Here is a 21838-nt window from a genome sequence, read left to right as displayed (position 1 = left end):
GTGAGTTTGGGATTTGTGGGGGTCCTGGCACAAACGTATGTGCGCTATTGTGACAAAAAGTAGCCTATCGCGCAATCGGGTGTATTAACTATGTTTGTGGAAAATTTCAGCCAAATCGGTGGAGCGGTTTTTCCGTGATTGAGGAACAAACATCCGAACATCCAAACTCACAAACCCACAAACTTTCACATTTATAATATTAATAGGATTAATAGGATTATACCCCAGAGCTGCGCTCACTATTCTGCTGGTGCAGTCACTGTGTACATACATTACTTATCCTGTATTATACTCCAGAGCTGCGCTCACTATTCTGCTGGTACAGTCACTGTGTACATACATTACTTATCCTGTATTATACTCCAGAGCTGCGCTCACTATTCTGCTGGTGCAGTCACTGTGTACATACATTACATTACTTATCCTGCATTATACCCCAGAGCTGCGCTCACTATTCTGCTGGTACAGTCACTGTGTACATACATTACATTACTTATCCTGTATTATACATCAGAGCTGCGCTCACTATTCTGCTGGTGCAGTCACTGTGTACATACATTACATTACTTATCCTGTATTATACTCCAGAGCTGCGCTCACTATTCTGCTGGTGCAGTCACTGTGTACATACATTACGTTACTTATCCTGTATTATACACCAGAGCTGCGCTCACTATTCTGCTGGTGCAGTCACTGTGTACATACATTACATTACTTATCCTGTATCATACTCCAGAGCTGCGCTCACTATTCTGCTGGTGCAGTCACTGTGTACATACATTACATTACTTATCCTGCATTATACCCCAGAGCTGCGCTCACTATTCTGCTGGTACAGTCACTGTGTACATACATTACATTACTTATCCTGTATTATACTCCAGAGCTGCACTCACTATTCTGCTGGTGCAGTCACTGTGTACATACATTACATTACTTATCCTGTATTATACACCAGAGCTGCGCTCACTATTCTGCTGGTTCAGTCACTGTGTACATACATTACATTACTTATCCTGTATTATACTCCAGAGCTGCACTCACTATTCTGCTGGTGCAGTCACTGTGTACATACATTACATTACTTATCCTGTATTATACACCAGAGCTGCGCTCACTATTCTGCTGGTTCAGTCACTGTGTACATACATTACATTACTTATCCTGTACTAATCCTGAGTTACATCTTATACAAATAGTACAAATCATTATGTAACTTAAGATCAAACCAAAATTGATATGAAGCTTTCTGCTGATAAGGGGTATCTGTAAGAGAAGTTATGCCTTACAATATTATATATATATATATATATATATATATATATATATATATATATATATATATATATATAATACTTTATCCTGCAATTTTCACTCTGGCCACTTAGGCTAAAAATGAACATTTATTAATTGTTTACGGTGTATTCATTGCAGCAATCACCTAATTTATATCACAAACAGGATTACAATAGAAGATAAGACCTCTGTAGATAACACCACTGACCCATCATTACATGGTCTGACCTCAATGACGCTGCTTCATACTATTGTTGCCTATGGCCATGACTGTGCTGTAAAGCATATCACTAAATGCTGTGAACAAAGCAGAGCAGAAGCTCAGGCAAGAAGGCCGCCCATATAATCATGTACAGAAAATATGCAAAACGTAAGAACAGGGGTCCCTGAGTGCACACGCTCCCTCCATAGACTTCTGTGGCGCTGATGAAGATCACATATTGAATACCACTACTACATTCATATGGGCACTCACTGACCGCATATCCCATAGGACCCCATGAATATAAGTATTATACGTGCACACGGTAGATGGGACCTCGTACGGATTTCACACGGCAACCTAGGAGCTTTAAGTTCCTCCTCCGGCCGCTTTGTCTCCAGCTCGCACTATGTGGTGGTGATTTATAGATGTTCGCATACAAATGATCTGCAAACCTGTAATTACTTAACCTCACCACAGCCAGACAAAGATAATTAGCAGTGACCCCTGACTCCTGCCATAATGATATTCCACCACCAGGGGTCAATAAGATGCAGGATGTAAAACAAATGGCTGCCCCTAGGTCTCGCTCTGCTCCTGCCCCGACCTCCTTACGGGAACAGAGGAGAGATCTGTAGCGTCAGCAAGGAGATCGTCGCCCTGGATGAGCGGCCGGGGGTCACAAGCTAAAGGGGACAGGGAGCGGCCGACATAAAAATGGTCAGAAAGTCACTGCCTGTAAAAGTAAAAGTATCTAATAGAGTCGGGCTGGATGACGACCAATATGGCCGACTGTCACATCACACTGGTGCTGTAGTGCTATAAGCCTCTGGCCGGATATTTGGGGAGCAGGGTGATCACCCCCTGCAATGATAGGTATACTGGTTACCAAACAGATATGGTTATTGGAATGAGTAGGGCTACACAGCAGCACAGAGTATTTAAAGGTTTTTCCGATCCCTCATATGGTAGATCTATGGAGTATTTGACCAGTTGGGGTCCGACAACTGGACCCCGCCTCAATCAGTTGATCCAGCAGACTACTAGGGTAGTGCTACAGCCCCACCCACTGTACAGTGGTGACGTTGGGGTACTGCAGCTCGGCATCAATTACTTGAATAGGTGCAACATGGCTTCCAGCCTTCTACACAGCGGTAAGACTTTGGCTGCCGGATTATCTGATTGGTGAGGGGTGCAGTTGGTGGACCCCCCATTGATCAAATATTGATGACCTATCCTGTGGATATGGGTGGAGACAGAAATCCCCTTTAGTCGGAGGTTTGCGCTCAATTTTGGGGGAAGTCCAAGGCTGAGCTTTAACAGAAGAGCTCTGAGCAGCACAGAGTATTTCAGAATAAGGCCCTGCTGAGCTTGTGAGAGTTCACGGACCGAGTGGCATACTCGAAAAGGCGGGGTTATCCCAGCAGCACAGAGTATTTTAATAGAAAGCATGCAGTGATAGTACTCACAACGTGCTGGGAGAAAGCACATCCTAAGGCTTCCAGCAGCACAGAGTATTTCAGAGGAGGAGTGTGCAGACATCACAGCAGTATACAGAGCGCGTCTTACTCACCATACACACTAGTTTATGGTCTTGGGCTTTGCCGTCACTGGATACATCTCCGTCCTCACCTCCGGCTATCCGCTCGTCGATGTCTCCGCTGACACGGACCACCTCTATATGCAGACGCCCTGAGATCTGTAGGGGGCAGCGAGACACGTATACATTAAGAGGAGAAGAGCTGTCTATATACCACAGGGGGCCATAGATAGAGCCGCCATGTACGGCCATGTAGTGCACCCTCACCTCTCCTTTTTGGTTGATGATGGGGACGGCATACTGGAGCTTCACGTCATGGAAGAGGGACTCCAAAAATACATTGGCAACCCCGATGAGACTGTGGTTCTCCTGCTCATCATAGAAGGGGTCAGCCCGGCGGAAGTACGCACGGATCACCTATGAAGAACAGCGAGGATACAATGTCATATCAACGTTACACAGGCATTGCGGGTGACATGTAAAAATCTTACACATCTCCCTTTACTGTACGAACGCGAAAACTGTGTTTTAATATCTTATTTGTAAGCGGAGTTATGATCACTTTAAGATGTAGGCCCGAAGCCAGAAGCTGCACTACCAAGAGATTCTGCTGACAACAGCTCTACACTTCTGGCATTGTCAAAGCCAGAGGCTGCACTACTGAGAAACTGGCCACATACCATTTTTCTTTGATTTGCATGGGGTGCAGTGTTGTTAAAGCCAGAGGCTGCACTACTGACAACATGCAGTCTTCTGATTTGTGTCGGGTGTGGCATTGTCACTGAGACCTTGTGTGGAGTCAAATCACCAGCCGCAACAATGTTCACGAACATACATGCAAATAACACTAACACTCATAGTAGCAATGTTCATACTTTGTATCTTGCTGCAGCTTTTTTTGTCATTTTTTGTGGTGAAAAAAGCATTTTGATTTGTGATATTTTTTAAAGGGGATGCCGTCCCTTTTTGTTCTATTTTTATGACTGTTACATGTGTGATCAGGCGCCATAGTTGTATCCAAAATGTATCAAAACAACCCTGTAAGGTAGAAAAATCCCTCTTTCTCCACTTCTCAGACACCTCTAGATAGCTCTTTACCAGCTCATTGCTTTTCCAGCAACTGTTCAGTCTTCACAAATATGGGACATGTACCCAACCTCTATATACAGGAAGAGCAGAGATCTGGCCGTGTGTACTAGAAACTAGTGCTGTGAAGCCAGTGTCTATTAACGCGCATGCGCCTGATCTCTATATAAAAGTGTATGCGACTAGTGCAGTGCAGTCGATGTCTACTTACATGCGCCTGATGTCTGCTCTCCATATACAGGTGCATATTACCCAGAAACTAGTGCAGTGAAGCCAGTGTCTACTTACACGCATGCGCCTGATGTCTGCTCTCCATATACAGGTGCATGTTACCCAGAAACTAGTGCAGTGAAGTTGGTGTCTACTTACGCGCATGCGTCTGATCTCCATATACAAGTGTATGTGACTAGTGCAGTGCAGTCGGTGTCTACTTACGCGCATGCGTCTGATCTCCATATACAAGTGTATGTGACTAGTGCAGTGCAGTCGGTGTCTACTTACGCGCATGTGTCTGATCTCTACTCTGCATATACAGGTGCATGTTACCCAGAAACTAGTTCAGTGAAGCTGGAGTCTACTTACACGTGTGCGCCTGGGAGATTCTGCTGCAGAAAATCCAGGGAAACCACCGTATATGTTACTATACTATATGTTATAGAAGCTTCCCTATGGCACTTACAGGACTGTCCTCTTCACACGCTTTCCATTCTTGGTACAGGTCTCTGATGTCCACCAGACGGTTCTCCAGTTTCTCCAAGGACCAGATCTGTTTGCCTTTCCCTTTCCTCCTGACTTGGATGGCCGGTTCACTCAGCACTTCGCCTCGCTGTAGGACAAATGACAAAGGACTGAGGTGTGCAGGAGAAGGCCTCAGGGTGTCAGACACTTACCAAACCATAGAGGTTTTCCAAGGATTTTGAGCACAGACATATAAGCAGAATGAATTAACTACACCTCAGCATTGGACTATACCTCTCATCCCACCAGAATGGAGCCTATTATAAGTCTACAGGGCCGGTGGGTGCCAGTAGTGCCCGTCATGTGACCAGATCCATACAAGCATGCAAGGAAAATGGGAGAGCTCACTCACAGCAATTGACTGCCAGGAATAACTATAAGAGGAGTGACCAGGTGACAGACGGAGTAATCTCCATGAGAACTACTATGTGTGACAATGGCTGCGGTCACACAGTTACCCTCCTGTCCCAAAATCACCAGTAAAGTTTTAAGCATGTTTTTTTTTGTGTTTACAGCTTCCATGCAGAAGTTTGAAGCCAACCCCCAGAAGAAGACGCAAAGAGAGGTCGTTCCAGAAGAAGATGGAGGTGGCACTGGAGAGTTCTCTTGCAGCATTGGAGACGCCCCCAGTGCTGTCTAAGCACTGGGGCCCGCCCCCAGTGCTGCGAGATAACTCATTTGCATACAGACGAAAACTGGGATTTATACCGAATGGCGGCGTGGAGAAGACATCTAAAGGAAGGAGAAGAATAGCCTTTCTTAAGGCTATTCCTACGTGCTACGTGAGTCGCAAGGAAGATGCTGGAGCTTTCCTTATAGGATAACTCACCTTCCTGTTGGCGTTTAAGCTGGACGCCGGGATCTGTAGGGTGACTTTGTACTCCGTCCTCTTGTCCATCTCATCGGCAATGAAATTGGCCTCCTGGACGTACATATTCGCTTTGGCGATCTGTTCCCGGAGCTTTGATAAGCTGTGATGTAGCATTACCTCCCTGAGGGAACAGAATACGGATCCCTACTATTAATATAAAGCAAAAGACAAACTGAGCTCTGCTAGTTCTGCACAACTGGAGCACTGGACTATTATGGGGAGAGTATAGTATCGCTATTACCCCCCTCCAGCACCAATAAATACACAACACCCATTAAAGCCAGTGGATAGGGCATAATTTAGGTTGGTGCAGAATACCCAGAGTACTCACTGCTGGTGCGGGGGGTGCCCAATGGCTCAACAGGACTGGGATAAGTTTTGCTTCAAAGCTGATAATTGGGAGGGCGGTGGGGTTGTCCCCTTTAGATACAACCCCAAGTAAGCAACTTCTGTGGCCTCCATTGCCTCACCTGTCTTCCGTCCACTGTCTGATGCGCTGTTGGGCGTTGGGTGACCCGAAAGAGAACCTGTCAATGGTGCGATAATGTTGCTTTTCTGGGGATAGCCTGCGGCGTAGCTGCTCCAGCTCCTGCTCGTACATCAGCCTCTGGCGTTCCAGCGCTGTACGCTTCTCCTCCTCATGCTGCTGCTCCATGGTCTGCAGTATGGCCTGCATGGGATCTACAGGGGACAGAGGAGAGGACCCATCAATGATGCTACAGATCGGGATAACACTAGAACAGCAGTGGCCTCACAACCATAGGGGTGGAACAGTCCGAGGATCTAATATGGATATAGTCTACAAAATGGGGAGGAAGAGGACGGCTGGGATACGGTAATTTGTAGGATTTTACCCTTGCGACCCTTACAGTACTTACCAAGCACAGTGCTGTACATTGTATAGTGGCCGCACTTGGTACTGCAGCTCAGCCCCATTCACTTGAATGGTACCAAGTTGAGATCAGGCCACGTGAATGTGGCCATGGAAGATAAAACAGTGGCCACTGCTTCTTCTAACAGCTGATCCGCGGGGACCTAGTTTTTGGACCCCTACAGAACTTCAATGGGTAACTTACCCTTTAATGGAAGACTCCTTTAATGTAATATCAGGTGACCACATTACCTTTGTGACCTCCACCTGCTCGAGGACGGCAGATGATGGTCAGGAAAATTTTAGGAGGAGACGTTCCCTTGTGTGGTTTCAAAACGACACCAAACTTAAGGTTTTATCTTCATTTGCTACGTAACTGAATAGGCCTATTGCTCCGTTATTGGCCATTTTATGGAGCAGAGAGGGGGACTGTGACTTAAAGGGGATGGGCCATTACAGAGACGTATCCCCTTTATCCACAGGACATGGGATTAGTATCAGATTGTTGGGGTCTGAATACTGGGACCTCCAACAATCAGGATATTAAAGAGTCTTAAATCGGCCCTGCATCCTCCTTGTGACTGACACCCCTCTCACTTCAATGGGGCTGCTGGGCCCGCAATGTCCCACAGCCCTATGTAAGTGAATGGAGCGTCAGCGACACAAACCCTCTGGTGGATCTTTCACAGGGAGGATACAGGGGGACATTTGTACCCCCATTCTTCTGATCACTAGGTAGGGACCCTCAGTGATCTGACACGTACCCCCTATCCTGTTATTAGGAGATAAGGATCTGTAGTGGCACAACCCTCTTAACTCTAGAAAACCCTTTGCCCCCTATATCACCGTTTTCCGTCCCATATGCCCAGTCCTGAGACCCTGCAGATGTGGTTCCTCTTACAACTCTGCAGGGCACATCTTACTAACCGTTATTTCCCAGAGCCTTCATCATGACCTCCATCTGAGCGTACTCATAGTTGAAGTTGACCTCGCTGGACACTTCACTGGAGGAGTCTCCGTCGGCGTCCAGTTGCTCGAAGCTGCTGCTGTTCCTCATGCTGGCGTCCCGCTCCTCGTCCTCTCGCTCCGCTTTCTTCTTCTTTGGTAAGCTTATCCTTTACGATGCGATCAGAGGGGGAGATAGTGAGATAGGATTAGGGCATATCCTTAAAGGGGTTCTGCCATTATGGACACTTACCCCCCTATGTACGGGACAGGGATAAGTGTTGGGTCTGTGGGGGCCCGTTTACTTGTGTGACCGGCGCTCCATTCACTTCTAAGGGGCTGCGGGCTCTGCAGAGATTACAGTCCTGACAGTGCCATAGACGTTAATAGAGTTCTGATCAAATAAGCAAACTGGCGCTACATTCACCCTGTCAGTCCTCCAGATCACTGGGGGACCTGAGGGTTGGGCCCAGCAATCGAACACTTATCCTCTATCCACAAGACTAGGGATACATATCCATCATGGGCATAAAATCTGCAACCGATGAGGGTGAATGGGGTTTCTGCAACTCAATGCATCAATGCAAATATTATTCCCCGTAAACCAAAAAGATGGATGGGATTTGTGATCTGCAAATCCAAAAAGTGTGACCGTGCCTTTACGTTTAACCTGCACGGATACATTGTAACACAAAGGACAGGAGGGAAATTTGTACTGTTGCTGTATTTAGTTCATACACAACTGAAGCAGACCCTCAGCTGTGACCATGTATGACACCTGCTCCCTGATTTTATGCACCAACCTAGCCATGGGCTGCCCCCTACTGTGTCCATGTGACTGCACGTTCTTAGCCCAGTACACACCTGCACAGTCACCATGATCCCAAAAATGGGTGTGGCTTAGTGGAGAGGGTGTGTCTTGATGAACTTCCCTAATGCAATTGGTCCAGGTGCGGATGATTGGAGTTCTATGCCATCATTACCTGAAAAAGTGGTTGTTGCCCCAGAGGATTCGGTCCCCGTGCTGCAGCTGGGTGGGCTGGCTGACCACTGAGCCATTTACTAATGTCCTGCAAAATACAAACAGAAAAAGTCAGCAATGTCAGGGCTCAGCTTTGCCTCAATATTGCCCCCTGGTGTTACAGCATCATACAACTCCCTGCACCTGGTAGGATATAATGATATAACAATGCCTGGCACATATTGGGCCCGTATCAGGCTCAATAAGGTAATGCTCAGCAGTGGTATCAATGTGCGTGTCAATCAACCCCCTTACTGCAAAGATCAGACGTGAGAGGGGAGCACATACAATAAGGGGTGTCAGAGCGGTCTCTTCATTATAGGGTGCACTCGCTGCTGAACACTAATTTACAACTGAGATATACACTCACCGGCCACTTTATTAGGTACACCATGCTAGTAACGGGTTGGACCCCCTTTTGCCTTCAGAACTGCCTCAATTCTTCGTGGCATAGATACAACAAGGTGCTGGAAGCATTCCTCAGAGATTTTGGTCCATATTGACATGATGGCATCACACAGTTGCCGCAGATTTGTCGGCTGCACATCCATGATGCGAATCTCCCGTTCCACCACATCCCAAAGATGCTCCTCTATTGGATTGAGATCTGGTGACTGTGGAGGCCATTGGAGTACAGTGAACTCATTGTCATGTTCAAGAAACCAGTCTGAGATGATTCCAGCTTTATGACATGGCATTGCATTATCCTGCTGAAAGTAGCCATCAGATGTTGGGGACATTGTGGTCATAAAGGGATGGACATGGTCAGCAACAATACTCAGGTAGGCTTTGGCGTTGCAACGATGCTCAATTGGTACCAAGGGGCCCAAAGAGTGCCAAGAAAATATTCCCCACACCATGACACCACCACCACCAGCCTGAACCGTTACCGATACAAGGCAGGATGGATCCATGCTTTCATGTTGTTGACGCCAAATTCTGACCCTACCATCCGAATGTCGCAGCAGAAATTGAGACTCATCAGACCAGGCAACGTTTTTCCAATCTTCAATTGTCCAATTTCGATGAGCTTGTGCAAATTGTAGCCTCAGTTTCCTGTTCTTAGCTGAAAGGAGTGGCACCCGGTGTGGTCTTCTGCTGCTGTAGCCCATCTGTAGCCTCAAAGTTGGACGTACTGTGCGGCGTTCAGAGATGCTCTTCTGGCTACCTTGGTTGTAACGGGTGGCTATTTGAGTCACTGTTGCCTTTCTATCAGCTCGAACCAGTCTGGCCATTCTCCTCTGACCTCTGGCATCAACAACGCATTTCCGCCCACAGAACTGCCGCTCACTGGATGTTTTTTCTTTTTCGGACCATTCTCTGTAAACCCTAGAGATGGTTGTGCATGAAAATCCCAGTAGATCAGCAGTTTCTGAAATACTCAGACCAGCCCTTCTGGCACCAACAACCATGCCACGTTCAAAGGCACTCAAATCACCTTTCTTCCCCATACTGATGCTCGGTTTGAACTGCAGGAGATTGTCTTGACCATGTCTACATGCCTAAATGCACTGAGTTGCCGCCATGTGATTGGCTGATTAGAAATTAAGTGTTAACGAGCAGTTGGACAGGTGTACCTAATAAAGTGGCCGGTGTGTGTATATATCGGCTGGTTGTTACTGTAAACAGTCAGCAAGTTTGTTATCCGACATCATCCAGCCTATAAGCTGGAGCTCCTATAACAGACCACAGAATAGCACTATACATTAAGAAAACTATATACAGAATCCAAATAATACCGCCATAGAGAGTCCACATAATCATGCCAAATGACTCTCACACACTACGGCCCTATCAATATGACATAATATGGCCTATTAAATAATACTGCCTGATCTCACATAACACTGCCCAATCCATCTGACAGAATACTGGCCTATCCGTCTAATATAATACCGCCACCTCTGACATAATACTGCCCTATCAAATAAGGTCAAATAATAATGTCTTATCTCCGATAGTACTGCCATATCAAATAAGGCCTGATCTCACATAATACTGCCCCATCAATCTGAGATAATACTGGCCTATCCATCTTATATAATACCGCCACCTCTGACAGAATACTGCCCTATCAAATAAGGTCAAATAATAATGCCTCATCTCACACAATACTGTCTGATCAATCAGACAGAACACTAGCCTACTCATCTCAAATAATACCGCCACACATGACATAATACGACCCTATCAAAAAATGCCAAATCATACTGCCCTATTCATCTCAAATAATACAGTACTGCCCTATCCATTTCACAAAATATCCATCTCAAACAATAATACCTTCAAAAGTCCGCATAATCTCGCCAAATGACACATACTACTGTCCTATCCATCTGACATAATACGGCGCTATCAAATAAAGTAAAATAATTCTGCTTTATCTCACATAATACCGCCCTATCAAATAACATCAAATAATATCAATGCCAAATCCTGCCTTATCCCTCTTACAGAGCGCAGCCCTATCCAGATCACAGAATACCGCCACATCACTCTCATAGACTACCGCCATACAATGCATAATAATACTGTCTGGTTTTAGCTTGCTTATGAAGTTCCCATTCCAAGTACGTAGGGGCACCAGAGCCATTGACAAGTTTTCTATCCTTACAAAAAAAAACTAAAACCCTTGGCCCAGGCCGTATTGTCATGTCCTATGGATAGTTTGGAGAAACAGAAGGAAGGTTGAGAGGATAGAGACATGAGAACACATAATGGCGATTTTAAGATGATCCTGTAATAGACATTGATGGTGGATTTAGTGCTGATCCGTGTCTATGGAGGCCGCGGCTTCCTTATCAGATACACAATCCTGAATCCAGGATCTCTCTAGAGCTGCCCCTGTCCTCTGGAGTGCGCTACTAAGGCATTAAGGCCCGGACTACACAGGAGCTTTGGCTACAACTCCCATCATGTGACCAATGATTGGTGCGTCACCCTGCACAGATCTAAGTGACTGGGGTTATAGTGTGACCTGGGGGAGGGGGCGACCACAACTTTTAACTCAAGCACTGCTTTGTAACTTAGGTTATGTTCACGAGTCAGAAACGGAACCCAAATTTTTTGGCTTAACCAAATTCCACAACTACCAATTGCAGTTTTCCATCTCTCATTGACGTCAATGGGAGTTATCAAGCGAAATTGAAGATCAAGAGTGACGCTTAATTTTTCCACTAGCAGAAAATAAAAAGAAATCAACATCTGCCTCCCATTGAAAAACAAAGGCTGGTTTTAGGCGGAATGTGGCGCTAATTTTGAGGTAGAATACGCCTCAAATTCAGTGCCAAATTCTGCCAGTGTTAAGTCGCAGTTGCAGCCCCCTCAGGGTCGCAATGTAACTCCATTTTCTTACATTATTTATGGCGTCACATGGTGACCTTATGTCGCAGGATGGGATTTACGGCCAGTGGTTGAATAGCCATAGACTAAAGGAGTTGGTCACCCATCTTCCGTTTCATCCCCTACCTTCCCACCTTCCCTCTCGCCCCCTACCTTCCCTCTCCCCCTCTGCTTTCCTTCTCGTCCCCTACCTTCTCTCTCACCCTCTAACTTTCATCATGTCCCCAACCTTCCCTCTCGTCCCCTACCTTCCATCTCGTCGCCTGCCTTCCCTCTCACCCCCTGCCTTCCCTCTCGTCCCCTACCTTCCATCATGTCCCCTACCTTCCATCTCGCCCCCTGCCTTCCCTCTCGTCCCCTACCTTCCATCTAGTCTCCTACCTTCCCTCTCGCCCCCTACCTTCCATCTCGCCCCCTGCCTTCCATCTCGCCCCCTGCCTTCCATCTCGCCCCCTGCCTTCCATCTCGCCCCCTGCCTTCCATCTCGCCTCCTGCCTTCCATCACGTCACCTACCTTCCATCTTGCCCCCGCCTTCCCTCTCGCCCCCTACCTTCCATCTTGTCGTCTACCGTCCCTCTCGCCCCCTGCCTTCCCTCTCGTCCCCTACCTTCCCTCTCGCCCCCTGCCTTCCCTCTCGCCCCCTGCCTTCCCTCTCGCCCCCTGCCTTCCCTCTCGCCCCCTGCCTTCCCTCTCGCCCCCTACCTTCCATCTTGTCGTCTACTGTCCCTCTCGCCCCGCCTTCCCTCTCGTCCCATACCTTCCATCACGTCCCCTACCTTCCATCACATCCCCTACCTTCCATCTCGTCGCCTACCTTCCCTCTTGTCCCCTACCTTCCTTCTCGCCCCCTACCTTCCCTCTCTTCACCTACCTTCCCTCTCGTCCCCTGTCTTCCATCATGTCCCCTACCTTCCCTCTTGCCCCCTACCTTCCCTCTCGTCATTTATGTTCCATCTCGTGCCCTATCTTCCGTCTCGTCCGTACCTTCCCTCTTGTCCCCTACCTCACCTCTCACCCTCTACCTTCCCTCTCGTCCATACCATCCCTCACGTCACCTATCTTCCGTCTCGTCCCCTACCTCTATTTGTACGCCTTCACCAACCTACTAATCAAGTTTTTTTTTTTTTTTTTTGGGGGGGGGATTTCCACTTGGATTTGCTGGCAAGCACATAAAAGCTTTGAGAGTCACCAGAAGCAACGAGGATGTTTCAGCCAGGGTATGCGGCACCCTATGGTGCGAGTGTACTAGCTGTGGCTGCACATCCTCTACCTACTGCACCTTGTGCCCCCGCCCTGTCTCATCTTCCCTATATTATTCCCTCGCACCCTTAGAAGTCTGGAGACTACAGGAGACGACAGAGCGGAGGCCGTGTGCGGTGGGACGTGCGCTGGCTTGTCACAACTCGGGACGGCTTCTATTATAACAGTAGCCAGGTATGTAGAGAATGTGGTTACGATGAAAGACGACATTATATACTAGGACAGACAAGACATATAACAGTCACATGGGTTATAGAGAGTCCGGACTCTGAACAGAAAAGCAAAAACCTATGTAGCGATGTACGTTATACACAGACTATATACTGTAGCACATAGTGCCCGCACACCTATAGTCACCTGATACACCTGAGCCCTGCCGCAGCCTTACCTGCCGCCTGTAGCATCTACTGCTCCACCTGTATACAGCGCCGGAGTCTTTCTGACAACAACCTGCAGAGTGCTGCCAGGTAATGAGGGTGCACAGATTAATACGTCTCATCTCCTATGTGTCACCTGGATGCAAGATTCCCACGAGAGGCCCCCTAGTGGCCACAGAGACTTGGAATTTCAAAGTGCAATCTATAGCACCATCTTCTGGTTCAATGGTTGAAATGCAGAATCTACAAGTCTTAGCTTTCCCAGATATTTTGGTAACCTGGAGTGCTGAGTGACGACCCCTGAAAGAGCTAGAATGGGGGCTAGCACATGAAGGCGCTGTCAGTGGGGTCTATTGAGCTTAAAGGGGTATTCTGATATATAAAGGATACAATTTAAGGATCTGCACTTCTAAGAGTTCTAGCTGACCAAGGATGCTTAAAGGGGGTTTTCGGGTCATAAACATTGATGACCTATCCTTAAAATAGATCATACAGTTGTAAACCAGCAGGGACCAACACTCAGGACCCCAAAATATCAGGGGGTGGAAGCGGCTGTGGCTTTCAGGTGAGCACTGTGCCCTGATCACTGAAGTACAGCGCTGTACAATGTATAGTGGCTGTGCTTGGTACTGCAGCTCAGCCCCAGTCACTTAAATAGACCTAACCTGCTACTTTACCATGTTGCCGATGAACGAGATGTCATCGCCACAGGGAATATTAAACAGCTGATCAGCTGGGGTCCTGGTATTGGAATGGCTGGTCCACAGGCAGGACACGGATGTCATCTGTATGCACCAGTGCTTCTGCAGTCCCAATCATTCAATAGGACCTGCCCTGAGTTTTTCATCCCGGACTGTCGGCCCCGCATACACAGTCATGTGTCAACAGACGTGAATGGGTCAGTGCGCTCTATGGACAGACCGTACCCTTAAAGGGGTTGTACAACTGATTATTATGTATCTTCAGAATAGATCACCAATAAGAGAATAGCGGGGGTCCAAAATCTGGGCCCTGCGCTGATCAGCTGCTTACATAGTAGATGAGGTTGGATGAAGACATCAGTCCATCATGTCCGACCTATAACCCTACAAGACACTGTGCACTTGTACAAACACCGTGACCTCTTCACAGTATACTCAGTACACAATGGCTGTATAATAGAAGTGAATGGGATGAAACTGTAATGACGTCAAACGGCCACTAGGAAACAGTGTGTGATGTAAACAGTGAAGAGGTCACAGGGCTCGTGCTGATCGGCAGGGGTCCCCGAGCGCTGACAGGACTGGCTAGGTTTACCTGGCGTTTTTCATTGGTGTCAGTACGACTTGTCCTTCGGTGGATATATCTATGATGCAGTGTGCAGGTTGGATTCCCATCCCACATAGCTGGATGTCCTGCGAGTCGTCGGATCCTATGAGCGTGTGATCCTGCGAGAAGAATGACAACGAGGTCAAACAATCAATAGACGACATAGTCTGTCATTTACCGGCTTGCTGTCAGTGAATGGAAACTACCTGTTACATGCAGAGGCTGAAAACTACTCACAGCTGAGGGTTTGCTACCATGGCATCAGCAGATCAACTCTGTCCTCTGCCAGGTATTAGCAGTCCAAGAGGTTTTGGATACACCTGTAACAAACCCCCAGCTGTGAGAAGTACCAGGTCTGACCTGGATGATGACAATAATGCCTTCATTCACTGACAGCAAGCAGACATCTTGGCAATGGTCGGGATCTGAAACATGAAAGATGTCTAGAGATAAAGCCTTAAATCACATTAAGCAAAATTAACCCTTTAAATCAACACCCGCCATACTTACTGAGCAGATCTCACCCCCCTATGTAGGATCAGAGGACATCCAAGCCCCTTCCCCCGGCTACAGAAGTTTTGCTCGCTCCTGGGCTATGGCTGGTCTGTAGCCCAGGTCGTAATACAATCGGAGACTCCAGCCCAGGCACTTGGGAGGACTCCCGTACAGCGCTGGCCTCCTTCGGCCCGTTCCCAAGTACCTCTTCCCCTCCCCTCTCTCCCAGATAAGAGGAGGGCCGGGCCCGATCCTACTTTCCAGGAGGGTTTGATTACTAAGGAGATGGAAACAACAGACCCTCACATTCGGAGCGGTCACCCTCATCCGAGTGTCCCTGACGCAGCACATCGCCCCGGACTATCGCACAGTATCAAGACCATTTCTGCTGGGGCTGCAGTTCTTCACATGCGGGAGATGCGGCCGGGGGGGGGGGGGGATTGTATGTCACAAAGTGACTTTGAGAAAAGGTTTCATCATCACCAAGGAAAACGTCACAAAAAGATAAATAAAAACAATATAAAAGGAACAAAAACAAAAACCCTCCCTGACCGCCGCTATAGTGCAGTCCAGCAGGTGTCGGGTCTGTAAACATGGCGTCCGCTCAGGAGATGAGTGGGGTCTGCACGGTTATACATAGTGTTCTACACTATGTATTATAGATAGGTTCCTAGGAGCCCTGACAGTATTATACACTATGTTTTATAGATAGGTTCCTAGGAGCCCTGACAGTGTCACACACTATGTATTATAGATAGGTTCCTAGGAGCCCTGACAGTATTATACACTATGTTTTATAGATAGGTTCATAGGAGTCCTGACAGTATTCTACACTATGTTTTATAGATAGGTTCCTAGGAGTCCTGACAGTGCTCTACACTATGTGTTATAGATAGGTTCCTAGGAGTCCTGACAGTATTATACACTATGTTTTATAGATAGGTTCCTAGGAGCCCTGACAGTATTATACACTATGTTTTATAGATAGGTTCCTAGGAGTCCTGACAGTGCTCTACACTATGTGTTATAGATAGGTTCCTAGGAGTCCTGACAGTATTATACACTATGTTTTATAGATAGGTTCCTAGGAGCCCTGACAGTATTATACACTATGTTTTATAGATAGGTTCCTAGGAGTCCTGACAGTGTTCTACACTATGTTTTATAGATAGGTTCCTAGGAGTCCTGACAGTATTATACACTATGTTTTATAGATAGGTTCCTAGGAGTCCTGACAGTGCTCTACACTATGTTTTATAGTAACCAAACACATATCTTAAAAGGCAGAAACAAGGAATGATGGGACATACCGGGCCCACATTCCACAAATCCTCCGTCTGCCAGTGTGATGGTGTGTAAATACTCGCAGAGTGGGATTACTGACATTTCTCTATGCAGCAAATTATTTAAGGAATGAAAGCCATGTAAATAGTAAGAGATAATACACAAACTGGAAAGATGTATGGGAACAATAGATGAAAAAAGAAGAAAGAAAAATATATCCTCATCTCATGTTCTCTACTTGGGAGAAACCACCAGGGTAGCAGACACAGACACTGTGTGTGTTATCCCTGTACTGTGACATCACTGTGTGTATTATCTCTGTACTGTGACATCACTGTGTGTATTATCTCTGTACTGTGACATCACTGTGTGTATTATCCCTGTACTGTGACATCACTGTGTGTATTATCTCTGTGCTGTGACATCACTGTGTGTGTTATCCCTGTACTGTGACATCACTGTGTGTATTATCTCTGTACTGTGACATCACTGTGTGTATTATCTCTGTACTGTGACATCACTGTGTATTATCCTGTACTGTGACATCACTGTGTGTATTATCCTGTACTGTGACATCACTGTGTGTATTATCCTGTACTGTGACATCACTGTGTGTATTATCTCTGTACTGTGACATCGCTGTGTGTATTATCTCTGTACTGTGACATCGCTGTGTGTATTATCCTGTACTGTGACATCACTGTGTGTATTATCTCTGTACTGTGACATCACTGTGTGTATTATCCTGTACTGTGACATCACTGTGTGTATTATCTCTGTACTGTGACATCACTGTGTGTATTATCCTGTACTGTGACATCACTGTGTGTATTATCTCTGTACTGTGACATCACTGTGTGTATTATCCCTGTACTGTGATATCACTGTGTGTATTATCTCTGTACTGTGACATCACTGTGTGTATTATCTCTGTACTGTGACATCACTGTATGTATTATCCTGTACTGTGACATCACTGTGTGTATTATCTCTGTACTGTGACATCACTGTGTGTATTATCCTGTACTGTGACATCACTGTGTGTATTATCTCTGTACTGTGACATCACTGTGTGTATTATCCCTGTACTGTGATATCACTGTGTGTATTATCCCTGTACTGTGACATCACTGTGTGTATTATCCTGTACTGTGACATCACTGTGTGTATTATCTCTGTACTGTGACATCACTGTGTGTATTATCGTGTACTGTGACATCACTGTGTGTATTATCTCTGTACTGTGACATCACTGTGTGTATTATCCTGTACTGTGACATCACTGTGTGTATTATCCTGTACTGTGACATCACTGTGTGTATTATCTCTGTACTGTGACATCACTGTGTGTATTATCCCTGTACTGTGATATCACTGTGTGTATTATCCCTGTACTGTGACATCACTGTGTGTATTATCCTGTACTGTGACATCACTGTGTGTATTATCCTGTACTGTGACATCACTGTGTGTATTATCCCTGTACTGTGATATCACTGTGTGTATTATCCCTGTACTGTGACATCACTGTGTGTATTATCCCTGTACTGTGACATCACTGTGTGTATTATCTCTGTACTGTGACATCACTGTGTGTATTATCTCTGTACTGTGATATCACTGTGTGTATTATTCCTGTACTGTGACATCGCTGTGTGTATTATCTCTGTACTGTGACATCGCTGTGTGTATTATCTCTGTACTGTGACATCGCTGTGCCTATCATCTCTGGGGTAATACACACAGTATTCTCTGTTAGAAGTTTCCACCACTGAAGCTGTTAATAATTGAAGACAAAAAAAGTCAGGATTTTCGTCCAACAAAATGACAGACACTGGAACAGACTCCATTATGGACAATGAGATCTTCTGGGCTGTGTTGGCATGTGTTGCTTCAGTTGTTGCGCTCTTATAACAGAGTAGAATAATAATATGAAAGAAGCCGGAGCAGCAATCTGCAGCAGTCTCTTCCCTTACCTCAGCCCTCTTGGCAGTACACACAATACTGAGCAGAGGGGCGTCAATGAACACAGACTGATCGGAATATAATACCTGAAATGTGCGATCTGCACAGATAAGACCGGGCAGGTGAAAGAGACAGATCTGGTACAAGGGCATTATATGGGTCAAGGAGAACAATGAACAAACCATCAAACCCAACCCCTCGGACTAGTATCCATGTCTCACCTTAAGATAATACACCAGCAGCTCATTCAGGGCGGGGTCTGCATTTAAGTTAACTAAGAAACATTTATTATCTCCGACTTTAATCCCTGAGGATTGCAGTGAAATGCCGAGACTTTCCAGCTGCTTCTGCCGCTCCTGTAATGGAAGGAAAGAAACATAATGATATGTAAACACACATAGAGGAGGGGGGGAGAAAGACAACAAGGCAGGGCGGAAAATGACCTCATCCTCTGCCGTGCCACCAGGACACACAGGCAACCAGGCTGTTATAGAGGCCGTACCCTAGTATAGGGGTCATCACAGAGTCGGTGGGGTCTTATACGGTGGTTAGTACCCATCAAATGTGATCCAAGGAAGGACAATTGGTCAACCAGTGTCAGCACCAGGGGTGTCACAACCTCACTGAGGCATGTGGGGATGAAGGCTAGCCCACCTGTGCCAATCCCATAGAAGAGCTACTGTAATACAGGGAGGTGGCAGTGCACATAGGACCTCACATCTTGTCATAAATGGGGGGGGGGGGAAGGGCACACATGACCCTATGCTTAGCCCTGCTCACCATTGAAGGATCTGTGGGATTTGCTAGAAAGAAATATTCGGATCCATGGAGGCCACCAATCCTAGAGCTCCTCTACAAGAGGCCGAGCCTCGCTGGATCGGATAGAATTTTTTGGTAAAAACTATACACTATTAGACAGGTGGTGCGTACACCATGACAGCAGATGGCGCTGTGCAGTCACCGGCCTGGTAAATAGTATAGTAGACAGGCGGTGCGGTCACCAGGGCTGTGGAGTCGGAGTCATGGCCTGTTATAAAAGGAGTCAAGATGGCATGTGCAAGAACAGAGTAGTCAGGGTCTATTGACTGGTAGCCAATCAGAACCTCATAATAACCTATGTGAGCCATCCTAAAATGTAACTGGTCGCCTTTGTGGATCGGCATCACTGATGGTCTAATTTCCCGTAACCCATTTCATTTGCCTCCATGGCTTCATCTAACCTGTGCGACTTCCTCCGTCTTCCGCAGCTTCTCCTCCCAGGTGACAGTCATTTCTTGGATGAGCTTCTCAGACTCTTGTAACCGTTCCTTCAGCTCCGGAGCCTTCATGGACTGAAAAATTAGAGAAAGACGTGAATGATACAGACGGAGGACACATGATATATGTGAGATATAGGGACCGTTGTATGTAAGGAGTGGTAGGGTGAGGGACATAATACCTAATAATACATAATACCGCCGATGGCAGACAGGGTGCTGAACTCAGCGCAGTGTCATCTTTGCCAGTCTGTGCCCTACGCTGTCAGAGAGATGGGTCTCAGTGCTGGGGGTTAAGCAAAGCACCATGATGGTACACTTCTATAGGCCTGCGTTCCTCACTGCCGGCATTGACACTGAGCTGTAAGGCCCGTACACCAGCAAAGAGGACAGCACACTATCAGTATATTAACTCTTTAAAGGGATTCTACCATTAAACTACTTTTTTTTCTAATGAACACGTCGGAATAGCCTTAAGAAAGGCTATTCGTCTCCTACCTTTAGCCACCGGCCGGCTTCTGTATTGAACTGCAAGAGCAGCTACCCAAAAATGGCTGCCGGCCGGCGGCCATTTTGGGGTGGCCTCTCTATGCTCCTCTATAGAACTGCAAGAGAAGCCAGAAGAGGCGGAGTCACTGCAGAAAAAGGAGACGGCGCAGGAAAGAGCTCTGGGCAGCAATGGGGACGCGCTCATCGGCCTTTCAGTGCTGGGGCCCGCCCTCATTGCTGCGGAGAGCTCATTTGCATACCGGTTAAAACCGGTATTTCTACGGAATGGCGCGGCGAAGACCACGTCTAAAGGTAGGAGACGAATAGCCTTTCTTAAGGCTATTCTGACGTATTCATTAGAAAAAAAAGGTAGTTTAATGGTAGAATCCCTTTAAGCAGACTTTTCGTTCTGGTTTCTGTGTCGTAGTTTCTATTTTTAACGGAAACCACAAGACAGATGTGAACAGAACTGAAAGGGGTTATCTGGTTTCTAACATTGATGGTGACCCCTGGGACCCGCGCAGATTGTTTACATACTGCGAGCCGCGCTGTTCACTCGCCATACAAACTGTAGGTATTACAATCTCATAGATTGTAAGCTCTTGTGAGCAGGGCCCAGTGTGTGAAACGACTTTCTTTGTAATGTATCTTTCCGTCTGTATTTGAACCCTACAAATTGTACAGTGCTGCGGAATATTTTGGCGCTATATAAATAAAATGTATTATTATTATTATTATTATTAGGTATTGCAGCGCTGCCTCACTGTATTATTGATGGTCTATCTATATTGAAACCCTAAAACCCCTTTAAAGGGTATGTGCAGGACTTCAAAAACATGGCTGCTTTGTCCTTCTCAGAAAAGGACATCAATGTCTATTGGTCATATGGCCATGCGACAGCTCAGCCCCATTCATTTTAATGGGACGGAGATGTGGCATTGCCACGTGACCAATGGACAGGATGTAACTTTCTAAGAAGAAGAAAGCAGCCATGTTTTTGAATCCTACACTGGATGTAGACAACTTACAGACTAGGACTCTGCGCCAATCTGTCAAGTGAGATCCAATGGACCCATGTAAGTTGGGCTTAAAAGGGTTTTCCGATTTTAGTATCAGATGCTGTCCATGGGAGTCGGAGTGCTGAATCGCCACAACTCCATAGAGTGAAGAAGGTCTCAGTGCTACCTAAGGGTGGTATTAGACTATGGTTTTTCTGAACAAGCGCTGATCGTCTACAAAGTGACCCGATCGGCGATCGTTCTGCACCAAAGCACATGCAGGAGAAAAATCGCTAAAGCCATCATTATACGGTGGTGATGTATTGATGCTGAACATGCCGAAAGTAACCAATCACCTGATGAATGAGCAAACACTCATTCACCAGGCGATTGATGGCGCTATTAGGATGACTTTAGGGCAGGCGCTTGTACGACTGTTTGTTCCCAATAACTCCCTGTTAAGTTGTTCTACCTGACTGGGCCCTTAAAGGGA

General features: G+C 46.5%; 1 protein-coding gene across 2 annotated transcripts in view; it reads right to left on the bottom strand.

Moving 5' to 3' along the window:
- Positions 1 to 21838, bottom strand: part of KIF13B (kinesin family member 13B) — a 145210-nt gene that overhangs the window by 69746 nt on the left and 53626 nt on the right. For both annotated transcript variants that reach the window (XR_012715349.1, XM_075269304.1), the window contains exons 12-21: positions 19823 to 19933; positions 18824 to 18958; positions 14847 to 14977; positions 8533 to 8619; positions 7532 to 7719; positions 6204 to 6414; positions 5692 to 5854; positions 4804 to 4950; positions 3306 to 3455; positions 3072 to 3197 (exon numbers count right to left, since the gene is read on the bottom strand). Coding sequence is in view for 1 of the 2 variants with exons in the window: in XM_075269304.1 (XP_075125405.1) it covers positions 3072 to 3197; positions 3306 to 3455; positions 4804 to 4950; positions 5692 to 5854; positions 6204 to 6414; positions 7532 to 7719; positions 8533 to 8619; positions 14847 to 14977; positions 18824 to 18958; positions 19823 to 19933 (1449 nt within the window). In the remaining variant the exon portion in view is untranslated. The remainder of the gene's footprint in view (positions 1 to 3071; positions 3198 to 3305; positions 3456 to 4803; positions 4951 to 5691; positions 5855 to 6203; positions 6415 to 7531; positions 7720 to 8532; positions 8620 to 14846; positions 14978 to 18823; positions 18959 to 19822; positions 19934 to 21838) is intronic.

The sequence above is a fragment of the Leptodactylus fuscus genome, chromosome 3 (genome assembly GCF_031893055.1).
Source record: "Leptodactylus fuscus isolate aLepFus1 chromosome 3, aLepFus1.hap2, whole genome shotgun sequence".
NCBI lineage: Eukaryota > Metazoa > Chordata > Amphibia > Anura > Leptodactylidae > Leptodactylus > Leptodactylus fuscus.
The sequence above is the reverse complement of the archived record's forward strand: the minus strand, read 5'-3'. Positions and strand labels throughout refer to the sequence as shown.